Below are 22,804 nucleotides of genomic sequence, written 5' to 3' on the forward strand. Positions count from 1 at the left end.
AGATCGCAAACAACCCCATTATACAGCAATATGAGAATAGTTAACAAAACAAATCCAGGTAGAAAATGTACAAACAAACAAAAAGTAAAACGAAAAGCATTTTTAAAAAAATCGAAATTGCCAAAATTAAATTAAACAAAAAAAAATAGAGAGAGATGAATTAACCTTTGGGAGTTTTGTTTAATGGCGTGTTTATAACAAATCCACCCTGCTGATTTATTTTTGTTTCTTAACTCTCATTTAGTAACTGAAAATTCATTATGTACATATCGTTCAAATCATACCAGACATGCTGCAATTAAGTATAATTAAGTTTAACGCTTATTATTTTAACATAATGTAGAAAACAAAATATTGGATTTTTAGTAGTCAAACAGCGATCGTAGAAGTAGATTAAACAGCTTAAAATTTTACCAAATAGTTTTATTTTAAATAACAAAAGTTTGATTAGCACCATTTTAGTGTCTTCAATTCACTAACATTTAAAAAAAAAAAAAATCCAAATAACTCAAAACTACAGTGTAAAAAGTGCCATCACTTTATTTATATTGTCAAATTTGTTTTGTACTAATTCATGTTATTAAACTAGAATTTTTTTTATTTTTTTTGTTCGACAAAAAAAATTAAAAATTGAACTTTTAAATTGTTTAGGTAGTAATAGGGTAACTGGAGTTAGTACACCTCCCATAGAAAAGTCCACGCCAAAAGAAGAAGATGAAGATGAGTCGAGCTCTGAAGAAGAAACCAGCTCTGAAGAGAGTAGTTCTGAAGAAGAAGTACCAGTGCCGGTTGCTCCGAAACCAACAGAAATGGCTAAGACTGATATTGGTCCATTGTTGGCTAGAAGTGCTCAAGCGAGGAGGACTAGCACTGATGAAAGTTATCAGCTATCTCCGACAAGGTTATTAGCTTAATTGGTTACATAGTTAATATTTAAAATTTGTTGTTTATTCTGCATGGTAATCTAGAATAGATTGTCTTTAGACTAAAATTCAAATGAGCAAGATACAATTGCTTTTTGTTTCAATTTTGTATTTTTACTTGAATCTTTAGTTTTTTTAACGATTAAAAAATTCAAAATGTGTAAGAAACAATCTCTCGTATCGTTAATCAAGTTTCCTTCGGCTGCAGAAGAAAAAAAAATCCTTGTTTACCTTCAAATATGAACATGCCTTCATTAAAGTGCCAAACTTGTATTAAATTTCTAGATCACGCTACAATGATAGCACATATCGGCCAACTTATGGACGTGATACCCATTCATCAAGGATCAGTGATGAATCTTCTACCGCACAGACGGCACCATGGCGTACAAGATCTTCAGCAGCATCATCTGCAGCGCCTTCAACGCAGGATGATGATACAACATCATCGAGGTATTCCATGTGCCAAGTCATTTAAAATTTCTGCTAAAAACTTTGAAAGGTATTGTATTTTCCAGAAGTATAACATCACAATTAAAATTGGTATATTATTATTTTTAAATATTTGTACTCCTACAGCTTTTGATGAAGACATCTTTTTAATCATAGAAAATCTTAATTAAAAATTATACACTGATATATTTTCTTTCCAAAGACATTATGGAAGAAATGAGATCGAAAAAACTACTTGAAAAGTGAAAATGGTTTAAATTAAATTACTACATACATATTATGTTACTCACAAGTTGTTTTTTGAACATATTTTGCTCAACATATAGTACATACCGTCGGCACTTCACCCAATGTGATATTGCCTCAACAATAATATTAATAATACTTTTTTTTCTAAAATGAAACATTACCAAAATAATATTAATCTGGAAAATATAAACTTGTATTTAGTTTGGCATACTTAAATATGAATTTATTTGTATTTAACGACATTTTGTATCATCATTATATTAGTTTGTTAAAGAAATTATAAAATTTGTTTATAGCCGTTATGGTCCAGGTGGGTTTACATCACGTTTTCTAAACAAGAGTAAAAGCTCAGCTGCTGTATCTCCTGAAGAAGAAGATCCTGGTGCATCACGTAGATTTGGTACTAGTACTTCAAACACAAGTAGTTCTTCTAGTTCAGCTCAAAGTCCAAGGTCCAGATACTCTGCATTGAAGGTAAATAATCAAATGTTGTCAGTTTTCCTTACCAAATCATCTGAAGCTTTTCACAAAGTTTGTGATTATAAGAAAAAAAAAATACTTTCTAGAGTTCTTGGTCTGCAGTTCTAAAACTTTTCTGAAGTCCAGAATATTATCTTAAAATGCTCGTGCTATAAGCACTACACAACAGCCTAAACTACCAACGTTTTATTTCCAAATTTAGATTTTATAAAATAATGCTTGATATGTGATCTCAGAGTACGATAAAATAAATAGAGATTACTTTTATGCATGAAAAGGTTTTGTTGCAGTTTTTATGTACTGTTTTTGATTTCTGAGAAAAGCAAAACTCAGAAATAGCAAGAAAAAGTAACAAGCAATTTTAATGGTTTTATTCTTTTTTTACAAGTTCAGGGTTTTCCTAATAACCGTTTTTTTTCTTATTATCCTCTGGTTTCCAATGGTCATAGGTCTCATATCGCAAACCAACGGTCACATCGTAGTTACGACAGTATTAAGTTTCATCTTCGCCTGATATGAAAATGGATCCATCCACCAATTGTGGGTGGCTCTGTGTTTTCATTTGGTAGTCGCCTTTGCAAGTTTTTCAGCCTGGTCAGGGTCAAGACCCTCGCCCTGTTACAACTGGGTACACTGGTTACTCGCCCTTCAGGCGTACTTACCATACATCGTAGAGAAAGCATCTCAAACTTTGTGCACTGTATTTGGATGCAGTGAAGGGCTGCGTCTATGGGTTTTATCGCAGAGAGCGAAAATTGTTTCCTGTTAGAGGTGAAATTAAACGTAACTTCATTTAATTTATTCTTTTAATTGTAATAATAAACGTTTACTTGTTTGGAATTTCAAAATTGAAGTATATCTGTCAACATTACGCCTTCGCAAGTTCGTGAACTTCCGGGGAAATACGTAAACGACAAACGAAATAAATATTTATTCTGGGTATAAAACTCTTTCTCCCGCAGTTGGTCGATAATCTTCAATTTGCTGACAAATCGCGAATACATTCTAGAAAACTGTCATCTGCTGTAAGTGTGTGCCCCTACCATTGGTCCGATCAGTTTAATCAGGATGTGAATATACGTCAGTGCTGAGATAGATCAGTACTGAGCTTCAAAAGATACCTGAAGTAATGAATGTGTGTGTGTGACGTGGCATCCCTTGACACTTGCCACTGCTATGACTTTAGATTGAAATATGCATTGCTATAATTTGACTGTGATACGCATGATGTTTGCATGATATTGAAAAATAAGCAATCATAACTTAAAACTTAATTTCGACTTCATCGTTATTTCATTACCTTTGATAAAGTTTCAACGAGAGATAGTTTTTTTTAGAGAACCTATTTTGTGTGAAAAACCTAGTTTATAACTTTAGGTCATTGTGACAGATCTTTGTTGTTTGGCATGCAAAAAAAAAAATCTTTATTGTTGTATACAGGCTGACCGTTTACAGGATCGCAAATCAAGATTAGCTAGATCAAAATCTACACATAATCTTGGCGATGATGATGACGAAGAAGATGTGATTGCTGCGAATTCACCAGCTGCATATCTTGCTAATCGTTATGGAAGCGATCTCTCTAGAAGTAGATCTTCACACGCTATTAAATCTAGGGAACCTAGCCCTGACAGGCCGGCTAGCTCAGGTTAGTAGTTAATAGTTGAAGTTATTGTTTTAGAGATTTTTTTATTTTTATTATCATTTAGTTCTTTACATTATATTAATTTGCAAATCTTCAAACAATAGGAACAGGAGCTCTTGGATCTAGCAGTAGTACGTCTGGTGTTGGTGAGAAAGATGGTGCTGCGCTTAGCTCTTGGGCGAGGTATTTGAAAAATAAATATGGCGCCCGAGGTAAAGAAAGTGGAGCAGGAGTGTCGAACTCAAGGCGATTATCTCTTGGATTGCCACTCAGAACCGATAACTCTGATGACGACCAAAAAAACTCGCCCGCCTCCCCCACTTCACCCACTCAACACCCTCTACATCAAGGTAAGTCCATATCGCTCGATCTTTGAAACTAAAGACAAACTCAGCTACAATTGAGCGATATCTTTTGAAAAATAACTTCTGCAAAATTATTTTCTTCACTTCTCGTGACTTTGTTCTAGGTTTCGCAGTAGGCTCCAGTACTAGAGTACAGTATGCGGCGAAACGTAGACAGGTGTTCAGTGTGGGGAGTAGGGGGAGCGAACCAGGAAGTTTTACATGGCCTCGAGGAGTTGCTACAGGTCCTGAAAATTCAATTGTTGTCGCTGACTCGTCCAATCATAGGGTTCAAGTGAGTAAATTCTATTTAATGTTCAAATTATATTTTATAAAGAAGCTTTTCGCCTTGCCCCAGCGTACCCCAACTTACATGTTTTTTTGGAAACGGGATTAAAGTCTATGTATGCTTATACCCTGCGACTGCACGTTATATACATAATAAAGACTTTAAAACACGTGAATACCAGGCTTACGCAACAAATAGCCAATAAAGTAATGGATAGGAAATTATATTGGTTCAGGACGTGGCTGGACCTCGCTGGGAAGTACGACAGCGATATAGAAATTGTACGCGCTAATGCCCAGGAACTGTCCGTGAGAATGGATAAGGTTGTGGAACTGGTGGGTCGTGGTCATGGTGAGGAAATGTTGGGTTTGGCATCTCGTTCGGAGTGCTACAGTCTTTATAAAGAGCTGCTCTCATGTGTAGAGTGACATACATTTTAGATGAGCAGAAGCTATCAACGATGAGGTCAGTATTCCGGACGAGGTGTCATATGCTGGGTCTCAACTATAAACCATGGTCCACTGAAGCCAACTGGGATTGTACCATGTGAAACTTGAAAGCTAAAGAGGATATTCTCCATTTTCTGGCTGTGCGCCTAATTCTTGCCGAGTATAGAGTGAGGTATTTTGGGAAGGTTCAACTGTCCAAAGAAGACCTAATAGAATACTTATGTTAAACGGGAAGGATTGGGATAGACTTTGCAGGTATGCGAGGGCGGCATCCACATACAGAGGTTTTCTTGTTGCCCAGTACAATGGATAAATATGTATGTATATAATGTAAATATGTTATTATTATTAATATTGTTTTATTATTATTCTCTCTAGGTTTCATTTTCTCTAGTTATGTTATAAGTTAATTAAGTTGCTTTTTCATTTTTATTTTTATTTTATATATATTCTGTAAGTTAAAGACTAACTTGGCAGACGGACGTATATCTATTGTCGAAAAGTGTATTTTTCATTTAGTATGGTTTATATAATATTTTGTTCAAATAAACACTTATTATTATTATTATTATTAATAATTTTCAAATTAAAACTGTCCGGTAGGACAACTCGGCAGTGTGAGTTACCTGAACATTCACAAATGTGATTCTATTTAAGTATGGTCCTCTTAAATATTAAAAAAATAAAATAAATATAATTATTAATAATTTGCTGTTCTATTGATTAGGTGTTTGACTCAAATGGAATATTTCATAAAGAATTTGGTAGTTATGGAAACGGTGAAGGAGAATTTGACTGTTTGGCTGGTGTTGCTGTGAATAGAATTGGCCAATTTATTATTGCTGATCGTTACAATCACAGAATTCAAGTAAGATTATTTTTGTTTAATAAAATTTTTCAATTAATAGTTTTTTAAATTTGCTGGGCTAATGGATAAATGTTCGAAACAAATATATTTGTGCATTGTACAGGTAATGGATCCTTCAGGAAGATTTTTGAGAGCTTTTGGTTCACAAGGAACGGCAGACGGGAAGTTTAACTATCCGTGGGGTGTTACCACAGATGCTCTGGGATTTATTTACGTATGTGACAAAGAAAACCACAGAGTACAGGTACTTTTTTGATTCTGGCTATACTTTTCTCAAACGTTTTATTAAAATTTGTTTTTTTTTTTTAATTAAAATTTTGTGCTTTTCTAAGGTTTTCCAATCTGACGGAACATTTGTTGGTAAATTTGGATGTCACGGCTCAAAGATAGGTCAGCTAGATCATCCACATTATATTGCTGTATCGAATACAAATCGTGTGATTGTCTCTGATTCAAATAATCATCGTGTACAAATATTTGATGTAAACGGTCGTCTACTGTCCTCATTTGGACAAGAAGGCTCTGAAGAAGGACAATTCAAATTTCCAAGGTTAGTTAGTTCCTTTTACAAAAATTGAATATTTTCAAGCATGAAGTAAATTTTCTAGCTTATAGTTTTGTTTTATTTATTTAATACAGTAATAATTAAGCTTTTATTGACGCTAGGTAGCTTTTGCTTAATTTCAAGGCTGATATTGAAAGTTTCCCCTGACGGAAATTAAAATTTTACACTATCACTAAAATATTTTTAACACCTCGAAATGTGTCACTGATCAGATGGTGTACTTATATCATTTGCTCTATGATATGCAATGATATGAACAAATTTAATCTGACGAACAGAAAACTTATTGCTAGAGAAATTTTGAATCTGACTAATTTACCTTTTGTTAGCCAAGTAACCAAAAAGAAAACGTATAAAATTAAAAGCACAAATTCTTATTTTTTGCATAATTTATTATATTTTTTGTTTCTTTTTGTTTTTAATTTAGTTAATGTTTACGAAAGTATAACCAATTTTCGCTTTCTGATTTTTGTAATTTAATCCTTTTTTTCATAAATATCCTGGAATTAAGGGGATAAATAGTTGTCCTAGAAGTTCCATGCTGCTAAAACTGTTTCTTAAGTACAAGTACTTAAGAATACAATTTTATTACTAGAAAAAAACTCTTTGAAATTAATATTCAATTAATAAAACTTTTTGTGGACAGATCACAGTTTCATGTTTACATATATAGGAGTTTTGTAAGTCCAAAATCATTTCACAAACATCTCTTCAACTCTGGATCTTTGCCTTTGATGTCTTAGTAGCTTACGAGTACTACTTGATGGTTACAGTATTAGGTAAAAGATAGGTGTGGATTGTGAATGTTTAGACGCTAGAATGTATAATCTTATGCATTCTTAATTTGCCTTGAGTAAATGTAATGAGCTTTTGTCTGTCTAGAGTTAGTCTGGGTTTATATGTTTCATATTTTTATCTCTATAATGCCGGTGTGTTTATTTGCGTCAGGTAGAGACGACTGCCAAAGTATAAACCTATTATGTAAATCATGAGAAGTTAATCTAAGTTTTAGTCTTCTTTTCCAAAGTCAATGCACTCCTCTCCAACTGCGGCGTGGGATCTAATGAAAGAATCCTTTAAAGAACTATTTTGATTTGACGAAAGTAAATTTTCTGGAAACAGGCAAGTTATTTTTGCCATCCACCAGTTTCCTTTCTGATTTTCTTGTATCTGTAGAAAAGAAATGGTTTCCAAACAAAATCCATTGTGAGTGCGCAAGGTAGGAGTAGAAGTTACGGTAAACCCAGAACTAATCAGTTGTCTATTCTTAGTCCGATTTTGTGAATGAAGAGATTTCAAAGTAAGAGCTTCTCAGGAGCAGTTAATGTTATCTTTTTTATTCCACAAATTAAATCTCCGAAATTCAGATTGAAAAAATTTTCCTTCCTTTGAAGGAAACGCTCATTTTTTTTTTCCATTCATTCTGAGAAAATGTGAAAAAAAAGTCCGTTTCTCAAAACAGATTTCTTTAAAACATATTAAACAAGTGTTTTCTATTTTAGACTATGAATTCTTTTCTTTTTTCTTTTTTTACATGCTTCAAACAAAAATGTAAAATTTTCAAATGAAATTCTAATCCACAGCTTACGTTTAAATTACTGAAAATTTTGAGCTTGTACTTTTTCCCGTCTTAACCACGCTTTTAATGGTTTTGCAATAATTTGTTTTCTTGGATTGATATTTCCAAATTTTGAAAATAAAATTATAATTTTTGCTTAAAAATTTAATAGTATGTAGGCAATGTCTTCAAAATTATTATTAACTTTCGTATTTTAGGCACAATAAGACGAAAAAGAAAAATATAAATTTGTATCTAAAGTTTGAGTTAAGGAAAGAGGGGTTTTCAATTCTCTTTTATGCTTAAATTTCTAATTACATTAATTTGTACTGTTAGAATTTTAATTACAATGTATTCAGAATTTCTATTTATCATTTATTTTATGAAGCTATTGCTCTGAACATAAGTTTCTTTGAGTTGTTTGATGTGAAGAGTTAAAAGGATACCTGAAAGAAAGTCTTAGATTCATTTCTTCATAGTAGAGTCATTTCATTATACTTCTCAAAATAAAGATTGGTCATCTTCATAACTAATTATCCTAAGAGAGAACTATAAGACCAACAACAAAATTCCTCTTATTTTTCTGAGATCAGTTGTGAAAGAGGACGAACCGTATATGGGAGAAGTTTATCTGGCCCTGTAATCTTACCGTCAACTACTTCACTGCCATCTTCATCTTCATCGCCGCCCCCACGGAGATCGCCATCGCCTCCCCCACGGAGATCACCATCGCCTCCACCAGTCATACAAAGATCAATCTCACTAACTACACCGCCTCACACCAGAATGCCGACCACGGTGCGAAGTAGCCCGCCAAGGTTTCCTAGATCATTGTCGCTCGACAGTTCTCCAACTATCACTGCTGGTATCTCCATTCCTCGGCCATATCTTCATGATTTGCATACAAGCGTTGTGGGACAATCATTGGTGACACATTCCAGCCCGTTTGTAAGTCGCGCACGACAATCTTTATCGAAAATTCTGAAAGAAAGATAAAAATATTTTTTGCAACTTTTATTTTTTCCCCGACATTTTTTCACCACCTTTTCGCTTCACTACTCCTTCAGTATGGTATTTGTTTTTTGTTTGTTTTTCTTTTTCTTTTTTTTTTGTAGTAAAAGTAAATACTAAGTGGTTAATAATCGGATTCCGATCTACAAACCTATGTCTCTCGAGTTCTGTGACAACTGATCAGTACATCTAATTAAAAATGCAGTTATTTTGGTTATGTCACTAATAGCATTCGAGTGATGTGTTATTTACAGTTTTATGTTACAAAAAAAAAAAAAAAAAGCTTCGATAATTTTCCACGCTTTCGCCAAATAGTCAATTATAAATTTGCTAATATCTCATTCTTTTTATTAGACTGACTTGTACATATTTATATGATGGCTTGTACATATTAATTGCCAAAATTCGTAAGCAAAGCAAGGCTGCAAAGTTTTTTTAAAATTCTGATGAGTAAGCACTTTTTGTTCTTAATAAACCGTTCAGTAAGCTGAAGTAAAAAATAAACATCCAACATTTTGCATTGGTGATTTAAGTTCAGTCAGAAATCTTTATGGCATTGCCTGCAAAGCAGATATATAAGTGTATATTTTTGTTTTGTTTATTTATGTTCAATAATTTAATTGAATGCGAATATTTTTTATTTCTTACATGAGCTATAAAATATTAGACTATTGTGACGTTCTTAAATAGATTTATTATTATTATTGTTATCTTAGAACTTTTGTAAAAGTTCTTGTAAATAAATTGTTTAAATGGTTTCACTTTTGCTCTGACGCATTCTGCATCCTTTGTAAATACAAAATTATTGTTATTATAGAAAAAAATATGATAATTTATATGTTATTTGTCAATCAACATTTACAGAGGAGTAGCAGTGGACGACCAGGGTTACATACTGGTTGGAGATTCAGGCAACAATCGGATCCAGATATTCACCTCGGAAGGAGGATTCATCCGAGCGTTTGGATGTTGGGGGAGCGGCGAGGGAGAATTCAAGGGATTGGAGGGAGTGGCAGTCATGTCAAACTCCAACATACTCGTGTGCGACCGGGAAAACCACAGGATTCAAGTATTTTAGAGTAAGCATTAAATATTTCCATTAATTTGTAATGAAAGTATGCGGTTTTTTCTTTAATTTATTGAATGAACAGTTTATAAAACAATGTAGGTTTTTAATAATTTAATACTAATGCTTAATTCTATTGACTGTAGAAGTATTAGCATAAGCAATTTTTGAAGCTAACAGTTGCATGAATTGAAGAAATGTTAAGGAATGTGGAAAAAAGAAGATTATTATGCAATTTGCTGGGTGATATTGTTTATTTTTATATTAAAAATTATAATCAAAGATTGGACACTCATTTTGTTTTACTAGATCGGATATTATTCTAACTAATTTATTAAATACAATTAAATATAGTTTAAACTCTTTATTTAATCAGATATATACATATTTAAATAAAGATCTTTAGTGTGAGTGTCAATACTTAATATGAGTTATTATAATCATATTGATGGCAGCAACGGTATTAATAGAATCAAGGTAATTTAATATTATTTTCCTTGGGAATCATTTTAGGCTTGTTTTCTAATTAGGCAAACGATAACTTAACTTGGTTTTTTTTTTTCAGGAATCACCTAACTGGTTCTACAGAGTATCTTAGATTTGATTCGCCTTCCATTAAGAAAATCAAAATCGCTGCAACAGTGCCAGCACCAAGATATCGTCGGCAATCTTTAACGATATATCCATCAACTGCCAGTTCAATTTATCAACGCAGAATGTCCATATCATAAATATCTTAGAAATTATAAGTAATACCTATCTTGGATTAGCTCTTATAGCTAATCTTTGGTTTTTCTCTTCTAGCCGGTCTTTAAAATAATGGATATTTATATATATATTTTTTAGATAATTATATATATATATATATATATATAATTATCTAAACATTTTCTTAGTTTCCGTTTATTTGGTTATTTAACTGCTGCTTTTATTTATTAGTATTTTTCACCAAAAGATAGAGAGGATGGAAGAGAACTGTAATAATGGTTTACTACGATATTTTTAAACAGCTACATCAGATGACATGTAAACCAGTAATATTTCTGGTGTCAAGAATTACTTCAATTATAAGTGATTACATTTAACTTATTGAAATCACTATTTCAGTAAAATAAATGTAAGCTTCTGTTTTTGAACAGAAAAATATTAAAATTTTGACACTGTTTTCATCTTATTCTTTTCACATAAGTGTCCTAAAATTACTGGAAGGATAAAAATTAACCGTCCCAGCGATTTCTGTCATTTTAGAAATCCCTAGTGGAAACGGATCTAAATATTAAATGATTGTGATTGGTGGATTATTTTGAATAAATTAAAGATCAATTAGGAGCATATGGACTTATGGAACTCTAGTTACCAATTTCGTGCTAGTCATTTAGTCAAACAAATAAAAATGAAACAAGTCTTCTGATCATTTTTTAAATAATCTCATTTGGATCATGTATTTTTATTTTAGACTGATGAATTTGTATCGGCAAAAAAGAAAAGTGTGCATTTTATTTGTTTCGTCCTAATCCAAAAATGAGTTTTTTTGTTTTATATAAATTAAATTATTGAATTAATTAGTAATTGTTAAGTAAAATAAAATTTTATGTTAACAGTTCTATTTTTTTTATTTACACGTACAGATTACAACGTTACCATACGTATCCTTTCGGACATGAGAGGAATCCATCTTAAGGGACGATCACCTTCGCATAACACATTGTCATCACATTATGGCATTGCCGATGACTATTTTTATTCTCTTTAAGAGTAGATTGATCTAGTTCCATTTTTTCAAGGATGCTTTAAAACAATTATTGCAAATTAAACATAACTATCTTCTGAAGTTGTACTTAACTTGTTGGAGAAGATGCATTGAGGAACCGTACGTTCTGTTTTGAATAGAAAATCGTGTTGTCCCGATAATTTGTTAAAGAAAATAAAAGTTCTAAAGAAGCTCTTTAATTCCTATTGCCAAATTTATTATAATGCTAACACGAAGTGTAAATTTAAAATGATCATTAGCTGTTAAGATTAAAAGTGAAGAACGTCCTGTGGTATTTTTGGTTTTTGCCGTCGTCAATCTGTTTTTTTTCCGTGTCGATATTGTATCTATCTTCGAATAGTATTTTCTTTAATTACAAGTGTTCTCCTGTCAATAAATTTTTATATTGTGATTACTTCCAGCTCCTAGAGGATTTGTTTCTCGCAGTTCTTGGAGGTACACAGCTCTTAATGCTGTAAAACTTGCTGCTTAATCATTGCAATGATACTGGCGCCCTCGCCCATGTATATGGGGCAAGCTTACGAAAGTAAAAAGGGTTTGGGTATAGATGTTTGCAATAATCGAACAATGAGGTTTGTCGGTTGATTAATTAAAGAATAGAGCAATCTGAACTTTTGGTACTGAAGGTAGCACTACCTTAATCTCTGTTTAAATTGTGACCAGGATTGTCTCTGTCGAGTTGAAATCAACTAAACCTTCCTTTTTTTTTTTACAATATTTTTGGTTATTACTAACCCGACCTCACTTTGCCTTTTGAATTATAGGCATTTTAACTTAGGAGGCGTTACTTTCTGTTTTAAACAAACTCTCGAAATTGTCCTAGTTTGAGAAGAAAAAAAATGGTGTCTACTTAGAGATGAAAGGGATCACATGGCGCTAGGGAACAAGATATCTCAGACTCACCTCTTTAGCCAATGCTTCCCTAGCTCAATCCAAGGCGACACGTGCTGAAGGATGGATGCAACTGAGCTTTGTGGAAAACGGAGCCTCTAGGGTACCAGCGACCCTCAGTATATGAAGATAATAATAACACAATATTTTTTATTCATGAAAAATTCAAAGCAATGCAAAGGAAGAACAGTAATCCATCGTGTCGAAAGAATTGGTAACTAATTAAGTATTTAATTTGAACTTTCTGAAATTTACTGCTTTTGATGGGGTAACACACAAGTCCTTATTTGTTTAAACTTGCTTTTTTTTTTGTAATCACGGGAACCTCAAAACGTGTAAACTCAAATTCAAAAATCAGTACAATTAGAGAAGGAACTTCTGCTAATGTAACCAGATTAAAAATGGCTGAAAAATTATTCTAATGACATACGCTTCATATAAACATTTAAAAAAGAATACTCTTAGTAAGAAAGTTAAAGTAATTGCCTATTTTTTTGCTGGCGGCGCTTAACTATTGACAGTGGAATATTCTCCGTTATAAAAAAATAAAAGAAGGAATAAATTATTTTAGTGAAATATTAACTAGCAACAATATTTTTTAAAACATATTAAATATGTACTTTTTGTTTGTACAAAATTATTTTTTCATATGTTCATTTTGTCAATATGTGAACCAAAAGTAAGTTATTTGAAATTATCAATGATGTTAAATAATCCAAATATCCGTAAAAAATTTAAAGTAATTTGGCTTAAATAGCTGGTTGAATTTAGTGTAGGTTCGTAGGCCAATTAATATATAAATAATTTCATATTTTGAAAAGAAACACTTAACGTATGAATCAAATTTATTGTTGAAAAAATATCAGCTAAAAATGAGACCCTGGCAAGAGGCGGAAAATGTGCCAGCATTTTCTCAAGAATCTTGCAATATTGCAACATGCAACGTTACTAAAATTAATGGAATATTTGGTGAGACAATACAGAATATATTGTTGAAAAAAGGTTATAAACTTGGTAAATCGATTGGTGAAGGATCTTATTGTAAAGTAAAGATAGCCTACCGAGCTTCTGAATTAGGTTTTGTGGAGAAAATTGCATGCAAGGTGATTATAATTACCTATTTCTTTTTTATTGAGTATTTAATACCACATAAACCAATATGTAATTAGTAAATTTACTGACAAGTTTCTTTCACTGGCGTAGCTAGCATTTAATAATGGTAATAGTACTCATGACTAGTCATTTGGGCGCCCAAAATGTCGCGGGGGGCCAACGACTTTTCAACCGCTTTGCAAGATTTCCTGAAAGTGAATTTGAGGAGATTTTAGACAAGAGAGGGCGAAGTGAGAGTCAACTGTGGGTATTGTACCCACATTTCGCCCGATATAAAGATCGTGGGCTAAAGAAATCATCAGATCTGCATGGATTGTAAGATTAGGTAGGTGAGTGAGCGTCAACTATATCTTGGAGGATTTTGTTTGAGTTAGCATTTATTGTGGTTCCGTCTGTACATCCAAAGTTGAGGTTCCGACTGAAGTATAAAGTTGTCTTTTGTTCAGTTAGGTGTGTTTGGAATAGTTGTCAGGTGTCTGGCAAGTAATCTATAACGTTTGCTAAAGGAAGTTTGTTTGAGCCTGGTGTGCGAGCTTCTCGTGGGTTGTTTGTCCAAGAAAATGTCTAGGTAATGAACGTGGTGGAGTGCGAGTGAGATGGGGCTACTGAAAGGGTAGGCAGGGGGTAGGATCCGTTTGTTTAAGTTAAATACAATTTATTGTGATTTATGGAGATGGGATGGATGAGCACTTAACAGAATGGCCATGGGAAGTCAAGAGTATTTATTTTTTAATTGAAAACATCAGGGTACTATTTTAGAAAATAGTTTTTATCATTAATAACTTTGGAGATAATAAAGGTTTTAAGTAAAACAAATATAGGTGCAAATATGTGCAATTCCGCTCAACCTACAAAGTTTAGTTTTTCAAACGCCAGTTGTGAGAGGCAACGTTCTTATATAGAATAGAAGTTTATTTGCTATTTTAAAAGTACAAAATAAATCGACCTACAAAGAAATATTAGACTTTAGGACTCTTTGAACTTTGAATATAGTATATATTCAAAACTGATTAGTGATGGAACTTAAGGATTTTTTTTTTTTTAAAGAAAAACCTTATCTAAAATGATTTATTGTATAACTTAGACTTTGCCTATGATTGATACGTATGAAAAATTACAATATGAAGTCTGTTTTAAATGTATCCGATCAGTTTTTGTAAAAACTTTGATGAGTAATATTCTGAATTTAGTTGACTTCCTTATACGCGTTATCGAAGAAACCTCATAAAGGAGTTTATTTCACTTTCAGTAAATTATTTTATTTTTTTTTAAATTGAATAGCCACAAAAGAAATACATAATAACTAATAAAATTTAATCAAAAAGGCAGCGGCATCAAACCTGCATTTTAACCATAACTGAGCGTAACCTACACTTTAAAGCAGGAACGTGCGCCTCTACTACCAGCAAATTTTTGTGTTCGTCATGATAATACTCTACTTTAAAGACAGTAAAATGCATTAAGCCCTAGCAACGGTAAAAGTTATTAAAAAACTATTCTAGGGCCCATTTTAACTGCCACCCATTTTTAATCTTGATAAAAAAGCTACCACAAAAAGGTCATAAATTTTATTTATTTATTTTAAAGGTAGTAAATAAAAAAAGAGCATCAAGAGATTTCGTCACAAAATTTTTACCAAGGGAAGTGAGTATCGTGCGTTCCATACGACATCCAAATATTGTATCAGTATGTGATATAATTGAATCAGAAGATCTGGTATATATTTTTATGGATATTTGCGAACGTGGAGATCTTTTGGATTATATCAGAGCAAGAGGGCCTTTATCAGAAGCAAGAACGAAATTTTTTTTTAGGTAATACTTTTCTGGTGTATTATACAATTAACCTTATTTATTTATTATTATTGGCAGTTGCAAGTAATGGCTCAATGTTTTAAATTTTTATTCAGCCACTATTCACTTTAAAAGGTTTTTAGTACAATATTCTTAAATCTAAATTTCTTACTTTTTTTAAAAAAAATTGGTAATGAGCTATTAGCACGATATTTGTACCTTTATCACCCATTTTGATGACGTTGGCAAGACTGCAACCTACCTAGTTGAAGCTGCTATAGTATCTAGTAAGAAACATCTTTTCAAATTCTAAACTGAAAACCTGAAAACACGTTAGCTGAAAAAGAAGTTATTTAACGATTGGAAAAGTGTATAATTGGCGTAAACTACATACCTGGTAAAGCTAATTAAATTTAAAACTATTGCTGCAGAAAACTTTGAAATGATAAACCTTAGATGGAATAATTTTTCCAAACTTTTTATAATTTTTAAGTCTACAGTTTAGTTCTTGAATTTAAAGTATATAAATTATGGTTTCTTTCACATAAGGTTGGCTCAATGAAGTTCGTTTTCAAATTTTTTTTTTAGGGTCAGGTTTCAGTCTGTCTGTGTTTCTCCATGACCAAGGCGTTGGATAGAGAGAGCATATCATATCAGTAGTGGCCGTTGGATTCAATAGAGATCTACATAAATTCTGAATTTTAACTTGTTTGACTATTTTGCCTTCTACAAGAATCCATCCTCTCGTTACAGTCTAATTTATTTCATATTCGAATTCTCGGCATTGAGAATTAATTATTCTCTTTTCCTAATTCGATATTTGTTTTGTAGAAAACTATCTCGGTTTTGGAGAAGGCCTCCATTGTATAAATAACTTATATCTAATTTATTAATTCAAAAGCCAAAGTATAAAATTTGTTTGTGAGTTGTACATTCTTTTTATCAAGAAATGAACTCCGAATTAGAATTTTTTACTTACATATTTTCTTCATTAAAATGATTTAATTATTTTGAAATCACTATTGTTTTTCAGACAGATGGTTGAAGCCATTAGTTACCTTCACAGCAGAGATATTGCACATCGTGATCTGAAATGTGAGAACGTACTTCTTGCCGGAAGGGATCATTTGAAAATAGCTGATTTTGGTTTTGCCAGATGGTGTTCGGATTTAACCTCTAAAAAAAGAATACTTAGTGAAACGTACTGTGGAAGTGCAGCATATGCGGCTCCAGAAATACTCCAGGTACTGTGAACAGTAATCGAGTAATTAAGAGTTTATATAAACAAATCAGTTATGCCTGATATTAAAAAGATTGCTACGAAAGTAATTCTTAGAAATATACAAATAACATGAAAATTTCTGATGCCCAGAACAGATTCTGCCCTCTTACAGCTTTGTATGTTGATAGTCACACTTTGCTCTTTTCTGCTCAAATATAACTTTGATATCCACCGACGACGTGAATTGTGATTATTATTTTTCGAGGAATAATGAATAAACATATAAGTAGCTGTAGCTAATTGCTAAGGAGTACACATGGCTGATATTCTTATGAAATTTGCGAGTGAAAATAATACACGGTAAAAGTTCTGCATCATACAGAATCTTGCACACTTATGTCCCATACTGCATCTTGCAAAATAGTTCCGGCACAGTCGAATCCGAAAAATCAAAACAGGATGTGCCTGAGCATTGATTGATTTTGAATTAAAAAAATAAAACATTTTCAGCTATCATGCATGGATGTTTCTTTGTTATTCTGATTTTCGCCCAACTATTAAGGAATTTTCTTTTAACTCGGAAGTTTTGTTTTGAATTATGTTATACGAGTACAATGGCTCCCCTTGCAACAAGTGGATGGATACTTGGGTGTAACATTACATTTACCCGTTAAAGCTTTTGCCACTCGTCACTTTTTTATTTTCTTTAATGATTAGAATAAAAAATCTTCAATCTAAATAAATACTTTCTCTGATTAATCTACGATAATTATTTGGATTATTAATATTGAAAATTATTATTTGATTATTATTTAATCTATGAAAAAAAAATTATCTTCTTTTTTTTTCTTTTGCAGGGAGTCAAGTACAATCCTAAAATGTATGATATTTGGTCTTTAGGTGTCATCCTTTTCATAATGATAAGTGCCGCTATGCCGTTTGATGACGGCAATATAAGTCGTTTAATCAAAGCCCAAATGAATAAAAAGTTTTCATTTCCAGAGAAAATCTGCGTATCCAGTAAAGTTAAACGACTTGTCACGTTAGTATCTAATTTTTAATTCAAAATCAATGTTTTCATCCGTCATAGTATAGCTGATTCTTTGCAATACTGATTTTCAATCATGTGTTAAAGAATTTTCTTTTAATTAGGAAGTTTAGCATCACTAAATTATCTCCTCTTGTTTTGAAATACCAGAGGTCTCGTGAAATCTTACAATATTTTTGAAATATTGTCGTTTCCTAATGTCATAATAATAAGACAAGAGACTTTTTATAGTTTATGAATTTAATGATACTTCCAATAGAGAGAGTTCTCTAATGGGCTCTAGTCAAAATATTTGTTAATATATTTAAATTTGCTCTAGCTTTCGCTATATTAGCTTCCATAAAGAGGTACTTTATAAAAACTACACTGTAGGAGAATTATGCGAATGTTTGAACCCAAACAAAACTGAATTATTTTAGATTACCACTTATTTCCGTTTAGAAATTGATGCAATTTGGCGTAAACACATTTCTCTCTTTAAAAATAATTATATAGGAACATATTTAATAACATCGTATTTAATTTTATGAAGAATTTAATTCTTTATTGCATGTACAATACTTTTTAAATTCCATAGTAATGTGCTCTAGATCTTTCCATACCCTATAATCTAAAGTGGATTGTTACTCTCTTTAATTAATGCTTCTATCTCTTCTTAACCCTTATTATAGTAAAAGTTTTTAATTGTACTTTGCTAAACCAAGGTTTGGATTTTTATTATGTTTACAAAAACTTCCCATCTGACTTGTGCGATTTTCGCAGTTCACTCGCAGCTGTCTTTCATATTTATTTTTAAATCGGAAGGAGAAGAATCAAAAATTCCATACTGCTCTCTCCACTTGTTCCAATCCTCTTGTACTGTCTCTCGCCTCCTCTGACAATCCTTCTCGTAGACTGAATCGCCAGTGGCCCCGCGACTTCCTTGAGATCTGAAGACCTAAACATTATTAATATTCTGTAGAGAGTGCTACCACTGGGTAGTTTCTCTCCTCCTGCTCTTAACGCACCAATTAATCTTAGTACTTCCAGATACAAACAAGTATCAAACTGTAATACAGTTTGTAGATAACTTAATGAATTGAAAAAAAAATATAACTTTTATTTGACTATATTTCGTAGCTGTTACTTATATTGGTTTGTCTTTCTTATTTTTACAGACATTTATTAGAACCAGATGTAACAAAACGAGCAACAATTAAGCAAGTGGCTAACTATACTTGGCTGGACGATCGTTGCTATTCAGGTTCTTTGTTAAGAATATGAGCATAAAAACCTAAGCCTTTACATAAGTAGCATCTGATGATTAGCACGCATATACATATCTAGTAGAATGAAACTTCAGAAGATAATGATTTATCTGTTTTTCATGGTATACAATGGTTTTAGGTTTATTTCTTTTCGTTTAATTTTTGTTTTTCTTTAATATTTCTAGTGTATAATGATTTTTTATTTGTCCCAATCAGTATTTGTGTACCGTTCAAATATTTGTTGTCCTGCACTTTTAAAACAAATCAAGTATATAATATTTTTTATTGATTTCGAGCAGTTTTGTTGTTGCAATTTTGAAGAGTAAAAATAAAGTCGGGCTTAACGTCCAAGGTTCAAAATTCATAAGTTATAGGTTGGTTTCAAACTGTAGGACTCCCAGTTATAAGTCAACGCTCAGCTCAGCTGATTACATAGATTTAGGGCTTAAAATCGCTTTCTTGAAGAAGTCAACACAATAGGAGATCTTTCTAGATGGAACAAGTCAGAAACTCTTTTAACTGGTGCAACCATTGTAAATCTGAACTTAATCTGTGCATTTTTTGCGGATTTATTTTATTTTATTGAATAGTGAAACTGATTAGTGCCATCTGATGGTTAATAATAATAATTTTTGTGACCCTTCATGTACACAAAAAAAAGTCCATTGTCACCATGAACCCCCAGGCCTGCCACATTTGATTTCAGAATGTTCCAAGCTTGTGCTTTATGAACTTTCGTAGGACTCTAGTTGATATAGCGCTCATCTTTCTAAGCTTATAAGCTACATATAAGTGAAGAGAAAAAGTTTTGGGAATTGGTTTATTTGTTCAAAAACTGTTTTTGACAAACAATTTCCTGTGAGGTTCTTTAGGGTTTTTCTCAAAAAAGATAGCTTTTTTTTTTACAATTTATTTTGTCATGAAAATTTAAATTTGAAAGGTTCATTGGGTGGGGCAGGTGAATGTTACGTAATACTCAAATGCTTAGTTACAATTTAAGCTTCTACACTAAATGAACATTGAAGATTTGTTTCAATTATGAAATTGAAAGTGGGAGGTTAACTTATCTACAAAATTAACTTTGGAACATTAAAACATATTAACTTGCTATCTTTTATTAATCTTATTTCATTTAAATTTGATTCGTCTTAATTAACGAACTGATTAACATATTTCTGCATTGAAGACATTTTGGCTGCAGTACTAAACTGGAAGAGAATGTAAAGGTCAAAAGCAGTTGACCTACTCACCACTTACTTTAAAATAAAACATTTTTTTTTTTTTATTTCTTTTAATTTATTTTATAAAACATCTTTTTTTTAAACATTTACTTTTATTTTTATTTTTAGTGATACAAGCAACAAAGATGACGTTTGATTTGTAAATGAAAAATACATTTTTCCAATGAATGGGGAAAACAAGATGCGGCCAAAATATATATGTCAATATAAATACAACTTATTACTTAACTAACCACTTGTATGTGCTTGTTAAGTAATCATTAATTAAGCTTATTACTAAAGAAACATTTGATTATGCCACATATTCCAAATTACCGAGCCCAGCGTATAAAATATACTAATTTACAAATCCATTTACTTATTTTTATTATTTATTAATTGTATCGGTTAAGGTTGAATTAAGCTCAATGGAGTGGAAGGGTGATTGGCGTATTCCGCATTTGCAATCAGGCATGTATAATGAAAGTGTATAAGCTCCGATACCTAATGTTTAGAATGATTATGATCTTATTTAGTTGATTGATTAGGTAATGATTTATTATTTCGCTCTGAAGAGGGGGGGGGGTAGTTCTAATTTGTATAGGAAGTGACATATTGCGGCTCCGTTGTAGATTATAGTTTTTACAGGGAATCGTTTAAAAATCCACTGCGCTCTAAATTATTTATAATTTGATGTTTTTATATGGAACTACTTAGTGTTTGTTAAGGATATAATGTGTTCGTGGTAATGTGTGATGATACGCTAGAGTTAGAGCTTGGATATATTGAACTCAAATAGTTGCAAATATGAGTATTGAGTTTTGAAAGTATAATAACGAAATAAATTTAATCCTGAAATATAAATCAAATAAGACAAAGTAATGGTAAGAAGTCTAGTCCATATAGTTTCATATAAATTTTCTGACGCTTCACTGCCATCAGAATGGCCAATAAAGAAACTTGGACCGTGCAAGGTATTTCTTAGCTTGGATTCCTAGGAGATTTATTATCCTAAGAATCTCTCATGTGTTATATCTAAAACTGCTTGAAAGAAAAAAAAAAAAAAAAATTCAGATCTTTAATAAAAGGATTGTTTTTTCGAAAAAGGAAAACAGGTTCCTTAATCCTAGCAATTAGGGTTTGAATAACAGTTATAACATGGATGCTTTTGTCAAAAAATGATTAAAATTAACGCTTTATGATTATTAAATACGCTTTGAAGTGTACGATATCTTAGCTTATTGTCAACATCGCTAAAGACACGACAAAATAAAAAGTTTGATTAAAAAGACTGATTTTCATTAATACTAACAATTGTAGTTCATTTATTTTCTTTCTACATAACGTAAGTGCAATATTATTGGCATCCGTATTTCTAGTTATTCAATAAAATAAAAAGCAATATCAGATTATATTTATAGAAATTTCATTCTGATTATTAAATCTATAAAGCGTTATGTAGTTATGTTTGGAAAATAATATCATAGCGTGTTCGTGATATTTATTTTGAGGTTTGACATTTCACTCTTCAAGTGTGTAGTGTATGTTGTCATATTCGAGGGGAGATTGTACATTGTAACAAGAGGCAGGTCCTAGTCTAACCCTATAATACACCAAGCGTAAAGGATTCCATCTATAGAATTGCAATCTTTTAGAATATACGAATATACTTCTAGTATTGCAATTAAAAATTACCTTGAAAAGTAATGTTTTTTATTTGAGCAATGTTCCATTTAAAATAATTTTATAGACATTTTAAAAAATTCTTATTTTCTTCCTTAATCTGTTAACTTTTGTTTAATGTATAAGAAAAATAAGTTTTCCATTACTTGTAAGATGTAGGTGTTAAATATTAGAGACCGAGTTTTAGAAAACCCAAGAAGATACATAAAGTTTTTGTTAGGTTATTTTAAGGTTTCTAATTTCTTTTACCGCAAGAAGTATTTGCAATAGTGTCAATTTTTTTATGTTGGTTTTAACCGAGAATGTCTTGAGGAGCCCTGAGTAAACTTTGTGTGTGTGAGCGAGGTGTTTGAGAGACTTAAGTTCAAAACAAAAAATTTTAGGAAACTCAGAAGTTTGTACATAGTTCCCGTGGGAACATGATAGTAACGTAACTAAGAAATTTCCTCTGTTGGAAGAGCACTTTACAGTTCTTTTTTTTTTTTCCTATTTTTAAGTATTTTCTTTAAAAATGGTGTTATCAATGCTCGTGTTTAGATCAATCATTAAAGATTCTAGATTGATTGATTTAATCAATTTTCATTTAAATCATTTTTCCAAGAATAAATTAGATTAAGGGCACTGCTGGGAAAAATAGATTTAAAATTTCCGTTTTAAAGAGCCATTTTAATGTTACATTAACGATCCTATCGTTTATCTAATATTAGGGCCCATTGATGGGTTTTTGTAGGGCCACGTACCTTCGTAATCTCATTAATAATTATTTATAATACATGATATTAAGTAGGACCTAACATTTAGAATCGAAGAAAACTACACAACTGGGAGTATTATTTAACACAATAGATTTTTCACTTGTTTGACATTTCTCCCAAAAATAGCTCCTTTGATTTTCCCAGCAAACATAGCCAATAAT

General features: G+C 31.7%; 2 protein-coding genes across 10 annotated transcripts in view; both read left to right on the forward strand.

The window, feature by feature from the left end:
* The window catches only part of tn (tripartite motif containing protein thin), a 61,174-nt gene extending 49,671 nt beyond the window's left edge, over window positions 1-11,503 (forward strand). For 4 of the 7 annotated variants that reach the window (XM_074114965.1, XM_074114969.1, XM_074114966.1 and 1 more), the window contains 12 exons: window positions 652-901; window positions 1,209-1,376; window positions 1,922-2,099; window positions 3,546-3,753; window positions 3,855-4,100; window positions 4,220-4,389; window positions 5,560-5,700; window positions 5,804-5,944; window positions 6,033-6,250; window positions 8,417-8,771; window positions 9,699-9,913; window positions 10,466-11,503. In XM_074114965.1, coding sequence (XP_073971066.1) covers window positions 652-901; window positions 1,209-1,376; window positions 1,922-2,099; window positions 3,546-3,753; window positions 3,855-4,100; window positions 4,220-4,389; window positions 5,560-5,700; window positions 5,804-5,944; window positions 6,033-6,250; window positions 8,417-8,771; window positions 9,699-9,913; window positions 10,466-10,631 — 2,456 coding nt within the window. In that variant the 3' untranslated portion in view covers window positions 10,632-11,503. The remainder of the gene's footprint in view (window positions 1-651; window positions 902-1,208; window positions 1,377-1,921; window positions 2,100-3,545; window positions 3,754-3,854; window positions 4,101-4,219; window positions 4,390-5,559; window positions 5,701-5,803; window positions 5,945-6,032; window positions 6,251-8,416; window positions 8,772-9,698; window positions 9,914-10,465) is intronic. The other 3 variants (XM_074114968.1, XM_074114970.1, XM_074114971.1) reach the window with 3 other exon arrangements.
* Window positions 11,504-13,205: 1,702 nt separating this feature from the next.
* LOC141447443 (testis-specific serine/threonine-protein kinase 3-like) lies at window positions 13,206-20,579 on the forward strand. Of its 3 annotated transcripts, none has more exons than XM_074114975.1 (6): window positions 13,206-13,665; window positions 15,263-15,489; window positions 16,502-16,712; window positions 17,548-17,732; window positions 18,896-18,981; window positions 20,335-20,579. In XM_074114975.1, the coding sequence occupies exons 1-6, from the start codon at window positions 13,435-13,437 to the stop codon at window positions 20,367-20,369; spliced, it is 975 nt and encodes a 324-aa protein (XP_073971076.1). In that variant the 5' UTR covers window positions 13,206-13,434; the 3' UTR covers window positions 20,370-20,579. The 3 variants fall into 3 exon arrangements, 1 of the variants encoding a protein (XP_073971076.1); XR_012454325.1 differs by having other exon boundaries at window positions 13,207-13,665; window positions 18,896-19,124; XR_012454324.1 differs by having other exon boundaries at window positions 13,207-13,665; window positions 18,896-19,107.
* The last annotated feature ends 2,225 nt before the right edge of the window (window positions 20,580-22,804 follow it).

The sequence above is a fragment of the Rhodnius prolixus genome, unplaced genomic scaffold (assembly GCF_049639745.1).
Source record: "Rhodnius prolixus isolate KJV_2025 unplaced genomic scaffold, Rpr scaffold_7, whole genome shotgun sequence".
NCBI classification, from domain to species: Eukaryota; Metazoa; Arthropoda; class Insecta; order Hemiptera; family Reduviidae; genus Rhodnius; species Rhodnius prolixus.